This window comes from Neophocaena asiaeorientalis, unplaced genomic scaffold (genome assembly GCF_003031525.2).
Source record: "Neophocaena asiaeorientalis asiaeorientalis breed wild unplaced genomic scaffold, Neophocaena_asiaeorientalis_V1.1 scaffold984, whole genome shotgun sequence".
Taxonomy (NCBI): domain Eukaryota; kingdom Metazoa; phylum Chordata; class Mammalia; order Artiodactyla; family Phocoenidae; genus Neophocaena; species Neophocaena asiaeorientalis.
Window position 1 is genome coordinate 41,229 of NW_020173667.1, and position 12,250 is coordinate 53,478.

General features: G+C 45.7%; 1 protein-coding gene across 3 annotated transcripts in view; it reads right to left on the bottom strand.

Moving 5' to 3' along the window:
• PRMT2 (protein arginine methyltransferase 2) overlaps window positions 1-12,250 on the bottom strand; it is a 38,518-nt gene that overhangs the window by 23,819 nt on the left and 2,449 nt on the right. For all 3 annotated transcript variants that reach the window (XM_024748063.1, XM_024748064.1, XM_024748065.1), the window contains exons 3-6: window positions 7,237-7,344; window positions 6,390-6,572; window positions 2,039-2,200; window positions 966-1,130 (exon numbers count right to left, since the gene is read on the bottom strand). In XM_024748063.1, the coding sequence (XP_024603831.1) occupies window positions 966-1,130; window positions 2,039-2,200; window positions 6,390-6,572; window positions 7,237-7,344 (618 nt within the window). The remainder of the gene's footprint in view (window positions 1-965; window positions 1,131-2,038; window positions 2,201-6,389; window positions 6,573-7,236; window positions 7,345-12,250) is intronic.

Genomic DNA, 12,250 nt, shown 5'->3' on the forward strand with positions numbered 1-12,250 from the left:
CATAACCCCTCCCAGGGGCAGAGCGGGACCCTAGGCAGCCAGGCTTCCCCGACCCGCACTGCGCCAAAGGACACATCACCGCAGCCGGGCTCTCTGTGTCCCCACCACCCCAAGGTGCTCAATAACATTTACCGAAAGAACGCTAGCGTTCTGGGGGCAAAGGCTAATGCCCACTTCATGGATTAAAGGTGTAGCAAGTCCCTTTTTCCCGTGCATCATCTTGGGAATCCACAGCTGTTATTAACAAAATTCTATAGTGGATGTTGAGTCTACTTACACTCTATCTCCAGACAACACAATTTCAACGAGGCTAAAGGCCCAATGTCATTTACTATCATTTTCCTCATCTTTGCAATCTGTAAGAAGTTAGGGCCGGCATTCTTGTCATTCATACAAGTTACTCACTTACTATTTGAATGGATTTCTTGCTGGAAACCCTGGTGGTGCTCTCCTCCCCTTCCCCCAGATGTCATTTTTCTGGGTTTTGACAGAGACTAAACTTCAGACTGCTGAGCCAGAAAGAGGGGTGGGCTGAGGGTCTGAGGAGACCCGCAGGCCCGGCTTCCACCCACCTCTCACTTACCCTCGGAGCACAGAGAGTTCGTAAGCAGGGTGGGTGGGCAGAACCAGAAAACACTCCACCCCGACCCACGTGAGACTGGGGAGAGAATGTGGGAGAGCCTGGGCCTCGAGCTGGTCACGGATGCAAATCAAGCACTGGCTATTCGCAGGTTCCCAAAGAGAACAGAGTTTATGTAAATCACTCACGAGAAAGTCACATTAACTTTGATTTAGATTTCTCATAAAGTCATTTTTTTAATCAGTTAAATATTCAAGACATTGAGCCAATGTTCACTCAAGAAATCAACTACACATCACCTTAGGAAAAAGGTCAAAATGAATCATGATTTATGAAGATTCCAGAGCCCAGAGCAGCCGCCCCAGCAGTGCCCGCTGCCCCTTACCAGCAGGCAGGTCCCCATCCACTCGGACACCAGCACGTCCACCTTCTCCGGCAGCAGCACGTCCTCCACCTTCTGCTGGAACACGGTGATGATGTCAGCGAAACCGTTCTGCATGACCAGCTGCCCTGTGTGCTGGGCCATCTCACTGGCCTCCACCGCGTACACCTGCACGTGACAGAAGCACCATCCGTGCGCGCCCCAGCCCCAGACCGCGGCCCGCCGTCCATTCCCCCAAGCCTGAGTCTCCTCGGCTGAGTCAGAGCCAGCAACAGAAGGCAGGCAGCGTGCTGGACGGCGGACGGCCATGCTGTGCCACCTCCACCTGACGGAGCCCTGGGAGGACCTGCCTCTACTCGTAACTCCACTTTCTGCCTAAACGCAGACACAGGGCTGCAGGTGGACAGAAGCCTCTGTACCCACGTGGGCCGCCCACCCCAGAGCCCCAGGTTCCAACACACGCAGCGACACACTCGGTAACCGACACAGGAGATTCTTGGCACTCAAGTGAACAGTCAGACTTTTAGGGTAGCAGCGGCTAATTACAAATCCAGATTCTCAGGAGGTCCTGCATGCTACCTCCTGGTCCTGGCAGGGTCTGGACTCAGACGGTCACTGCCCTGCGGTTGCACCTGTGAGCTAGGAACCTCATCCACCTGTGCTGGGGCCGTCGAGAGGCGGCACCTCTCCTTGGCCCAGACAGACTTTAACAGGAGGAGGACAGGAGCCCAGCAGGAGTCCCAGAGAGTGGTCCACCCTGTCCCTGCCAAGGGTCACTTTCGGCGGGGGAGGACACGGGACGGTGGTCTACACAAGCAGCCCAGCCCAGACACGTGGACGCACGTGTCTCCTTGCGTGACTGAAATAAGTTTCACAAACACAGCCCACCAGCTGCAACTCACTGGGATATTTTCTATTCTGTCCTATTCACCGTGCTGTCTGCGACTCATTAAACCCACGTCGCAGCCTCTGGCGGGCTCAGCCTACAAGAACGCGCCGCCAGTTTCACCTACGAGGCGGGCGCTTCACCAAGACCCGGCTTCGAAGTTGTGAAAGAGCTGCTGCCTCCTACTCACTGCTCTCGGCTGAGCATAATGTGCACAGAAGAGGCTGATGATCCCAGTTCCACAGCCGACATCCAGAATCACTTTATCTTTCAGGGATTCTTTATTCTGCAGGATAACGTTGTGGTACTTAGTCGTTCGTGGCTGGTCTGCCAACATCTCCAAGTGAAGTTTCTAGAGGAAATACACATGAAGGGAGGGTCACTGCCTGCAGCTGAAGCTCTGGCTTAAGGCTGAGGGTTAGAGCCTGACCTACTCGCTCGGCCCCACCACCCCACACCTAAACTACGAGTGACAGCGTTTAAAAAATAAAAGTCCAAAATATGCAGCAGACACAAGTCAGAGTAGACAGTGAAGGAATGACAGGGAAGCTTCCGGAACCCTCCCTGCTCAGCGCGCTGCACCGCCCCAACAGCCAGGTGAGCGGAGGGTCAGGTGTGGACCACGGAGACGGCGGCGGAGGAACAGCCACGTTGCCGTCCAGAAGCAACGTGGCCACGATCCGCCCAGAGCGGACGGCCAAGACTGGGGGGGGCTGCGGGAGGCGCACGCCCCCGCCGCGTCCTCTCCGAGCGGGGCCCTCCAAGGCCCTTCACGTGACCCCCCCTCGCTGCCTGGGGACAGCAGGAGCCTCAGCGCTGGAGGGAGGAGCGACCCCGCCGGCGCTCGGGCCTGAGCGCAGGTCCCCAGCTGCACTGCAGGCGGGACTTCCAACCTGAGGACACACTCCACGGGAATCGGCCGGTCCCCAGGGAGGCAGAGCAAGGCTCCTCCAGACAGTCTGGGGCCACAGAGGCTGCTGGAGCCCCAGCTGCCAGCGAGGCGGCACCCCCAGCACCCGTCCCCACGCCACGGAGACCCAGCTCAAGCGGCACCACGCACAGGGGGACAGGCGGCCTGGTCCCCCAGACCAGGTCAGCACCAACAGGAGGCCTGCACGGGCCTCGCGGGCCCCATGGCTCCTCGGAGACGGACAAAGGGAGGCCACCGGGGTGGACGGAGTTGACACCCAGCTGTCCTGCCTTGCGGGGCCACCTGACGCGGAGTCAGAAGCAGGATGCGGAGGCCCAAGGGGAGGAGGCCGGCATGGCTGCATTCGCCTCAGACACGATACACTTCAGAGCGAAGAGCATCAGGTCGTCACACGACAGGGATCACTTCAGCAAGAGGACATAATAATTCTAAATATTCTTGTACCTAATAACAGAGCTTCGAAGTACACACAGCAAAAGCCAGTAAAACTGCAACAAGAAACAGACAAATTCCCAGTTATAGTCAGAGCCTTCGACACCCTTCTCTCAGCAACTGACAGAAGCAGAAAATCAAAAAAGACAGAGACGTGAACAACACTTTCAGCCAACTTAATCCAACTGATAGAACACTTCACCCCATTTACAATAATACACAAAAATATCTAGGAACAGATTTACCTAGAAAGGTACACAACCCTGTATGATCAAAACCTTAAAACTCCGACACATCACACAAGGCTTAAGAAATGAGAAAAGTCATCACAGAGATGTCACTTCTCCGTAAATTAATGCACGTTTTCCATGTAACACATTAGAATGCCAGACAACTGGATGGCGTGGAGTTAGGAGCACAACAAAACGATAATAAAACTAGTTTCGTTGCAGCAAAAATAGAAATGAGACTTTTCTGATAAGCAAGAACAACAAGCAACAATGAACAGGCTGGGGAAACAGCATAAACAGGCCTGAAAGAGTTAAGCCATCTTGGTTATTCTTTAGCTGTTACTACTAACAAACACTGGTAGCTAGACTTGTCCTTCACAAAGCTAAACAAAGTTAATTACTCTGATTCCACATGAATCGTACCCTGCACCTGGCATTTACTCGATGCATTCACTTGTAGCAAATCACTCCTCGTAGCTGTTTACATTTCAGAAAGAAGGTCGCAGGCCGATAACCCAGAGATGAATGGACCCAATTACCAGGCTGCCTGACGCCAGCAATGACTGTTTTAAAATACTGCAAGAAGAAGAAGAATGCAAGACCTACACCACTTTGATCCTATCACTTCTCCTGGACTGTGAGTTCTACCTACCAGACCCCCTGTAATTCCCCAGAACAGGGGGGCACAGTTCTTCAGGCGCTAGCCTGCTGGGTCTTCCCTTTGCCTGGCAAAGAAAATATTTCTTATCCTCCAAATCTCTGTCTCTTTATTTCTATTCGGCATCAGTGCACAGGGAGCCAAAATTTGCTGGCAACAGTTTCAAAAAAATAAACAGACGAGGCCATGAAAATGCTAAAAATTAGGAGAACTGCTAGAGGCCTAGCTCTTCCAATCATTGAAAAGCATCTGGACCTGCAGAAGAAATAACCAGATAAATGACACAGAACAGAGATTCCCAAAACAGACCCTAACAATTTGACATATGATAAATGAGCGTTTCACATTATGCAGAAAAGGAAGATTAACCAAAAGCTGGAACAGCTGTATATTTGTGGGGAAATTAAGTCGGAATTTTACCTTATTCTTTACAAGTAAATTCCGGATTGATTTAAATATTTCATTGTTAAAAAAATGCAATCACAAAAGTTCTAAAAGAAAGCATGGATATTTATAATCTCGGAGTGAAGGCCTTGAAAATAGGACACAAACGCAGAAGCTACAAAGAAAAGAAGGACAAATTAGACCATATAAAGATAAAAAGTTCCATGGGGGAAAAACAGCAGCAAATGGTCAGTGTGATAGATATAAATACAAGCTAAACTGCCTATTTAACATATAAATTGACAGAAATCAAACGAAAAATGGGCAAATTATATGAAAGTTTATCAAAAAATAAGAAATACAAAAGGCCAATAAGATATGAAAGAAGATCAATCTCACTTTAAAAAATGGAAATCAAAACCGAGATACATATTTCACCTTTAAGACTGGAAATCTTTTTTCACTCTGAAGACTTGTGGTGGTGAAATACCCCTTCTATGCTGTTGGTATCTTTCTGGCCGTCAACTTGGCAAGATCCACCCAAGTAAAAAACACATACATACACCCTTCAAATTTACCCAGTGGAAATTCCAGCAAAGGTTTAGCAGGATTTATGTAGGAGGACATCCATTACAGCATTGCTTGCTGTGATGAAAACTAAATATGATCCTTTTCAAATCAACACAATACTCCACAACTGTTGTAAAGAACAGACGTTCAGAACAGTACAGCTGCGTGAGAAGAGCAAGGTGAAAAACAGTGTGTGTGAAACTATTCCTCTTCTATAAATTTAAAAGAATAAAACAGATGCAGCTTAGATTTGGAAGAAGCATAAGCACTGTTGCTGAAAGAAATCTCAAGGAGCAGAGTGAAGAGACAGACTTCAGATTATCACTATGTCTTTCTTAGTAGATGGAAACCTCTAAATATGTACACACATCAGTGGTTTTTCATCTCCTTTAACATTTTTAATTGTCAAATATGACATACCTACAAAAAAGTACTTTAGAGCTTACTTAACATAGTTACATTCCAAACACTCTTGTACCCACACCAGAACCCTGCCAGTACCCCTGAGCATCTCACCCAGCCTTGCCATAGAACACCCCCTTACCAGTAACCCCCACCCAGATTCTCAGGGGAATCAGGTCCCTGATCTCTAGAGCTCCACAACTTATATATACATTCATAGGCAACGCCTTTTAACGCTGCCTTATAACTTATATAACTGAATCAAACATAAGGTATTCTTTGATGTCTTCCTTCTTTCACTCAACATTGTATTTGCAACGTTCATCATGCATTTAGTTTTATTTAGTTTAAAATATAAACAGGGTTGTCTGGACCACAGGACTTTGGGTCTTTATTCACATTGGAAAAAAAACAAACTAATAAGCTAGTTATTTATAGGTATTACTGTTGATTTATATAATTTTTTTGTATTTCATTTTTAATGTAAACATTATTACTTTATTTTTTAAATACTGAGAAAGGTTCATAACTCCACTGCTCAAACAATATCTCTAAACCAGTGGTCTGCACATTACAGCCCGTGGGCCAGTCCAGCCCTCCACCTGCTTTTAGATGGCCTACAAGCTAAGAATGGCTTTTACATTTTTAAACGGTTTTTAAAAATCAAAAGAAGAATATGACACATGAAAATCATATGGAAGTCAAATTTCAGTGTCTATGGATAAAGTTTTATTGGAACGCAGCCCTGCTCACTTGAAATTCTGTACAGCTGCCTCAGCATGTGGATGGCAGGGCTGTGCAGCTAAGGTGAAGAAAACATCTGTGGGCCCTGCTCTGAATGATGAGTAGAAGCCCAGAAATTATTTTTAAACTTAGAACCTAAAACTAGCGAGAAGCTAGCGCCAGCTGGCTGGGCGGGTAAGGGAGGCAGTACCAGGGTCCCGTAGCTGCCGAAGTACTCCTCGTCCTGCCACGAGTCCTCGGGGCCCCAGTCCTCCAGGTGCTTCCCCAGGTGGTTCGCAGGGATGTATCCGCAGCAGCCGGCACGCTCACCCCACCACCAGTCGGCGGTGGTTTGTCTCAGGATGAGAATTTTTTCTCCTCTCGAAAAGCTGAGCTATAAAAACATACAGAGAAATGAAAATTAAAGAAAAACCTGCAGTTCGTATTTCCGTGATAAATCCCCCATCACTGGGGCCCAAATCACAGCAATTTCGAAAAGGAGTCAATGGGTAAATGCATCAACTGACAAGATATGAAAATGATACCAGGATTTTAAGATTTTTGTGGAATATCTACACGAAACAAAAGCACACCTTAATTGATATTTTTTTTAAAAAAAAGATTAAACATTTTCAAACAGTGTAAATTTCTTAGAACAAAATTTCTAACAGCCTCTTCACCGTAACTCAGCTAGGTGGTAGCTGATTCGGTTACTGGAGGCTTATGCTAAGAAATTCCTATTACAAAGTAAACAATGCTACATTCAAGTAGATATTTTTATTTACACCCAATTTTTCATTAATTAGAATAGGTTCTAAGTAAGGGTTTCAAAGCAGAAACTGAAGCAGGTACCTCCACCCCCAGTTCCTCACCCGGGAATCCTTCACATCAGGCTTGGGACCCGAATTTGTTAGGCTGGGAGGGTCACCCACAGGTCTCCTGTGGCAGTGAAGTATCTGAATACTTCTTTATTTAAATCTGCCATGGCTTCTGCAAATTTTACATCTAATCCTGCCCCTGAACATGCTGAATCCACAAAGCATAACCCACATGGCTACCTGCGTCTCATCGGTGGCAGAATAGTCTGCGATGGCCACGAACTCCTCGGGGTGCACACCACCCTGGAGGTTCCCCTCCTCGCCCTGCACGGCGGGGTCCTCTCCCTCCTGTTCAAAGCAAGGGAGAAAGGGAGGTGACTGTGGGGCTGCCCTTCCTCTCCTCCCTTCTCTCTGCCTGTCTCTCCATCTGTCTCACTCCACCTCTGTTTCTGTCTCTCTCTCCGCCTCTGTCCTCTCCATCTGTCTCTCTGTCTCCGTCTGTTTGTCTCTGTCCCTCTCCGTCTGTCTGTCTCTGCTGTCTCTGACTCTCTGTCTCCATCTCCATCTCCGTCTCTGTCTCTGTCCCTCTCCATCTGTCTCCGTCTCTGTCTGTCTCTGCCTCTCTGTATCTCTGTCTCTGCCTCTGTTTCTGCCTCTTTCTCCGCCTCTGTCCCTCTCCGTCTCTGTCTCTGTCTCTGCCTCTCTCTCTGTCTCCATCTCCATCTCCATCTCTGTCCCTCTCCATCTCTGTCTCCATCTCTGTTTCTGTCTCTCTCCACCTCTGCCTCTCTGTCTCTGTCTGTCTCTCTTGGCTCCAGGTTATTAGGATGGTTTCAAATCAAGATTCACATGACCACGTTTTCATCCTACAAACACTTGGGGTCGTCTCCACCAGCAGAATGAAAGGATCTCACCCTTCCTCCACCTTGACTTTAGTCTCTAGTACAAAATGACTCGCATCCGTAAGTGAACGTCAGAGAAAGAACAGGAGGCACCGTGAGTGACCACTTAGTGACTGACCCCATCAGCAGCGACGCTCTTAAGGTGGTGACCGGCCCAGGAGAAAGCAGCCCTGTCTGGGTGTCAGACCCAAGGGCAGAGCTGGGCGGCCGTGCTGAGGGCGGACAGGGGGCAGGGTGCAGCCCTCGGGGCGCACTGCTGCTCAGGACTCGGAGAGCGCGCCCTGGGTCTCGGGTCTTCGCTGCACGCGGCCCGCCTCCTTTTGTGTCCAAACGGGTCTCCCTGGAGGCCACCCCAGAGGCGGCAGGGCCCCAGCTCGCGATCCAGTTCACTGCAGCAACCCCGCCCGGACATACGTTTAAACAGATTTTCCTAAACGTAACCATCATTCATGTTCATTTTAGAAAATGTGTGGAAGAACAAGAGCACAAAGAGGAAAATTAAAACTAAGTGTGAGCTTTGCGCACTGGTCAGAGATCAATGACGGTAACATGCAACCATTACAGCGCTTCAGGCTTTCTTCACGTGCACACGCAATACCTCCTTATATGGTATTTACCGGGATCATAAAGTTCTGCCTCATGACATATTTTGCACTTATTAAATTCTGAACATTTTCCCCCATCATTAAATACACTTCTAAGCACATTTTCAGTATCTCATAGTATTCTATTCCATGAATTATTGTAACTTATCAAATCGCCTATAAACATTTAAACGGTTTTCAGTTTTGACTGGTATAAAGTATGTCAAGGTGAACTTTAATATGAATCGGTCTGTCCCTGATAGTTTTCTTAGGACAAATTCCTGAATATGACACTGAGGGTCAAGGTCTTTTACGGCTTTGACACACCACCTGATGCCTTCCGTGGGGCGGCCGCTCGAGCTCCTGCACGCGAGGACACAGCCTCGTGAGTTCCCCGCTCCTGACCAATAGAGGATGCTCATCACTGCAGCCTCTGCCAGTCTGAAGGCGAGAAATTACCTCTTGGTTACCTCCATTTGCCTTCCTTTGATTATTAGTGATCAAACATGATTTTACCTATACACTGGTCGTCTTTTTTAATAATCACCTGTTTGTATCCTTTGCACATTTTCCTATCACAGTAACGCGATTCGTTTCTGCTCATCCTCGTCCTGTGCGGCTCCACCCGCGCTGTCACCGGCTCCCCACACCCCCGACCCTCATGGTTGCCTGGTGTACACGGAGAGGGAGGAGGGTCCCCACACCTCCCGTGCTCGTGTCACACGTGCGCGCAACTTATTTTTTCTTTTGACATCGATTTTTTTTTTTGCGGTACACGGGCCTCTCACTGTTGTGGCCTCTCCCGTTGCGGAGCACAGGCTCCGGACACCCAGGTCCAGCGGCCATGGCTCACGGGCCCAGCCGCTCCGCGGCACGTGGGATCTTCCCAGACCGGGGCACGAACCCGTGTCCCCTGCATCGGCAGGCGGACTCTCAACCACTGTGCCACCAGGGAAGCCCTGAAATGGCTTTTTGTAAGATACCAGACAGTTTAAAAATTTTTTTCTTTTTCACTCACACAATAACTTGTGGCAAACTCCCCACCTGCAGAACTCTACATAACATACGTATATATGTTACGTACGTACACATGTACATACATAACATATGGCTACATAACATTCCGCAGCAGGGATTCTGCCTGAGCTTTAAGTCATCTTCGACTGATGGACTTGCTCTGGATGTCCAGTCTTCTACCGCCACAACGTCTGTGCACATTTATCCTGACATGATGACATTTTATCTCTATGAGATAGAGTGACAGGGCTGAAACATAAACATAGTTTTCACTCAAACATTTGTCAGATTCTTTCCATAAAGGATGCGGCACTTCACACTTCAGCAGCAGTGCATGGAGTAACCGTCTTTAATTTTTGCCAGAGGAATAGGTGTAAAGACTCCAGAAAAGGTAAACATGTGGGGAAACACTATTACTTATACTTTATAAAAAAGACTTTTGATAGTATAGAGAAACAATAATAATTTATTGTGGGGTTTATAGCATATATAGAAGTAAAATATGTTACAACAACAGCACAAAAATAGCGGCTGGTAAATGGAACTAATTTAGAGGATTCTTGTGACGTGGTCAAAAAAAAAAAGACTAGGTTAAGGATGCATATCGTAATTTCTCGGGTAACCATCAGAATAATATTGGAGTGGCCAAGAAGCTTGTTCAGGTTTTTCCATAACATCTTCAGAAAAACGCAAGCGAACTTTCTGGCCAGCCCAAAAAGGTACAGCTAAAAAGTCAACAGAGGAAATAACATGGAATTACAGAGAATGTTTTATTAATCTAAACGAAGGCAAGAATGGAGAAAGGTAGAAAGGAAGAATTGTGACAAACAGAAAATAAACAGTAAGATGTTAGGCTCATGTTAGACTTATGTTACATGTTAATGGACTGAATACTCTGATTAAATGGCAAATATTATCCGACAGGAAAATAAAAGACATAACTATAAGCTCTTTACAAGAGGAACACTTTAAATATATGGAGTTAGTTTGGCTGAAAATATAGGTATATATGTGTCTGTGTGCCATGCAAACACTAAGACAAAGTAGATGCAAGGCAAGAAGTATTAATAGGTAAAAAGAGACTTCATAAAAATAAAAGGGTCAACTAATCTAGAAAACAAAAACTAACCTAAACATATGCACCAAATAACAGAGATTCAAAATATATGAAGCAAAAAGAGATAGATTCAAAAGGAAATAACAAAAAAAACAGACAAATCCACAGTCACTGTGGAGATTTTTGAAACTCATCTCTCTCAGTAATTGATAGAACAAATGGACAAAACATCAAACAGGATATAGATTTGAGCAATACTAATAACCCATTTGACAGTGAAGACATTGAACTCTACACCCAACAACTGCAGGATAACTTAGCCTCTGCAAGTACACATGGAACATCCACCAAATAACCCTTACGATGAGACCATGAAGCAGGCCTGAATAAATTTCCAAAGATTGAAATGTTATATTTTCTGACCAAACATAATCAAACCAAAATTAAATAACAAAAATATAAAATTTCCCACGTTTGGAAATTAAGCAACACACTTCTGAATAGCCCGGAAAATTTCTAATTTCCATTGTGATATATTAGAAAGTATTTTAAGTGAACAATAATGAAAATACAATGCATTTAAATGTGTGAGGTGCAGCTAAAGCAGTGAATAGAGGAAAAGTTACAGCTTTAAAGATATATATATATATATATATATATATATATATATATATATATATATATACACACACACACACACAAATATATATGAAAAGAAAGGTTTAAAATCAGTGATCCAAGCTTCCATCTCAGGATGCTATGAAAAGAGAAAATTAAACCCAAATAGAATAGAATAAAGGAAATAAAAGCAGAAATCAATGAACTAGAACACAGATGGACAAAGAGAAAATTAACAAAGGTTTCTTTGAAAACATAAAATTGATAAAATCCTAAAAAGATAAAATGCAAACTGTGACTATCAGGCATCTCTTCTGTGATGAAGAATGTTATCACCAGGATGAACACAAATATTATTGAAATACTACCATGACTCATAAATAACCAGGAAAACTAAAATCACAAGATACCATTTCTAACCCACAGACTGACCAAAATTAAAAAGCCTGATGTTCTCAAGTGTTAGCAAGCACTTTGGGCTCCTGGCAGACCTGTGAACTTGGTAAACCACCTGGGAGAACAATTGCTCATTATCTAGTAAAACTGAAAATATGCAATCCCTTCCATCCTACAATGCCATTATTGGGTAAATACCCTGGAGCACATGTGCACAAAGAGACACATTGAAGGATGTTCACTGCAGCACTGTTTGAAATGAGAAAAACTGGAAGCAATGTAAGTGTCCAACAAAAGGGAAAGAGATAAAATGTAGTATACACCTAACGTACAACAGTAAGACTGAACCGACCTACATACCTACCTGTGAATGTGATACATTTCATATAAGGAACACACTACAGGGACCATCCTTCAGGACTAAACCAGCTGTACCCATACATTAAAGACAAATCCCTCAAAAGTAACGTAGGTGGAAAAGGCAGGCTGCAGAGCACACACAGACTATGACACCACTTAGGTAAATTCTAAAAAGCACACAAAAACAATATCATATGCTGCTCAAAGATGCCTTCTTAAGGTATAAAAGTATAAAAGATGGTGCAGGGCTTCCCTGGTGGCTCAGTGGTTGATAGTCCGCCTGCCGATGCGGGGGACACGGGTTCGTGCCCTGGTCCGGG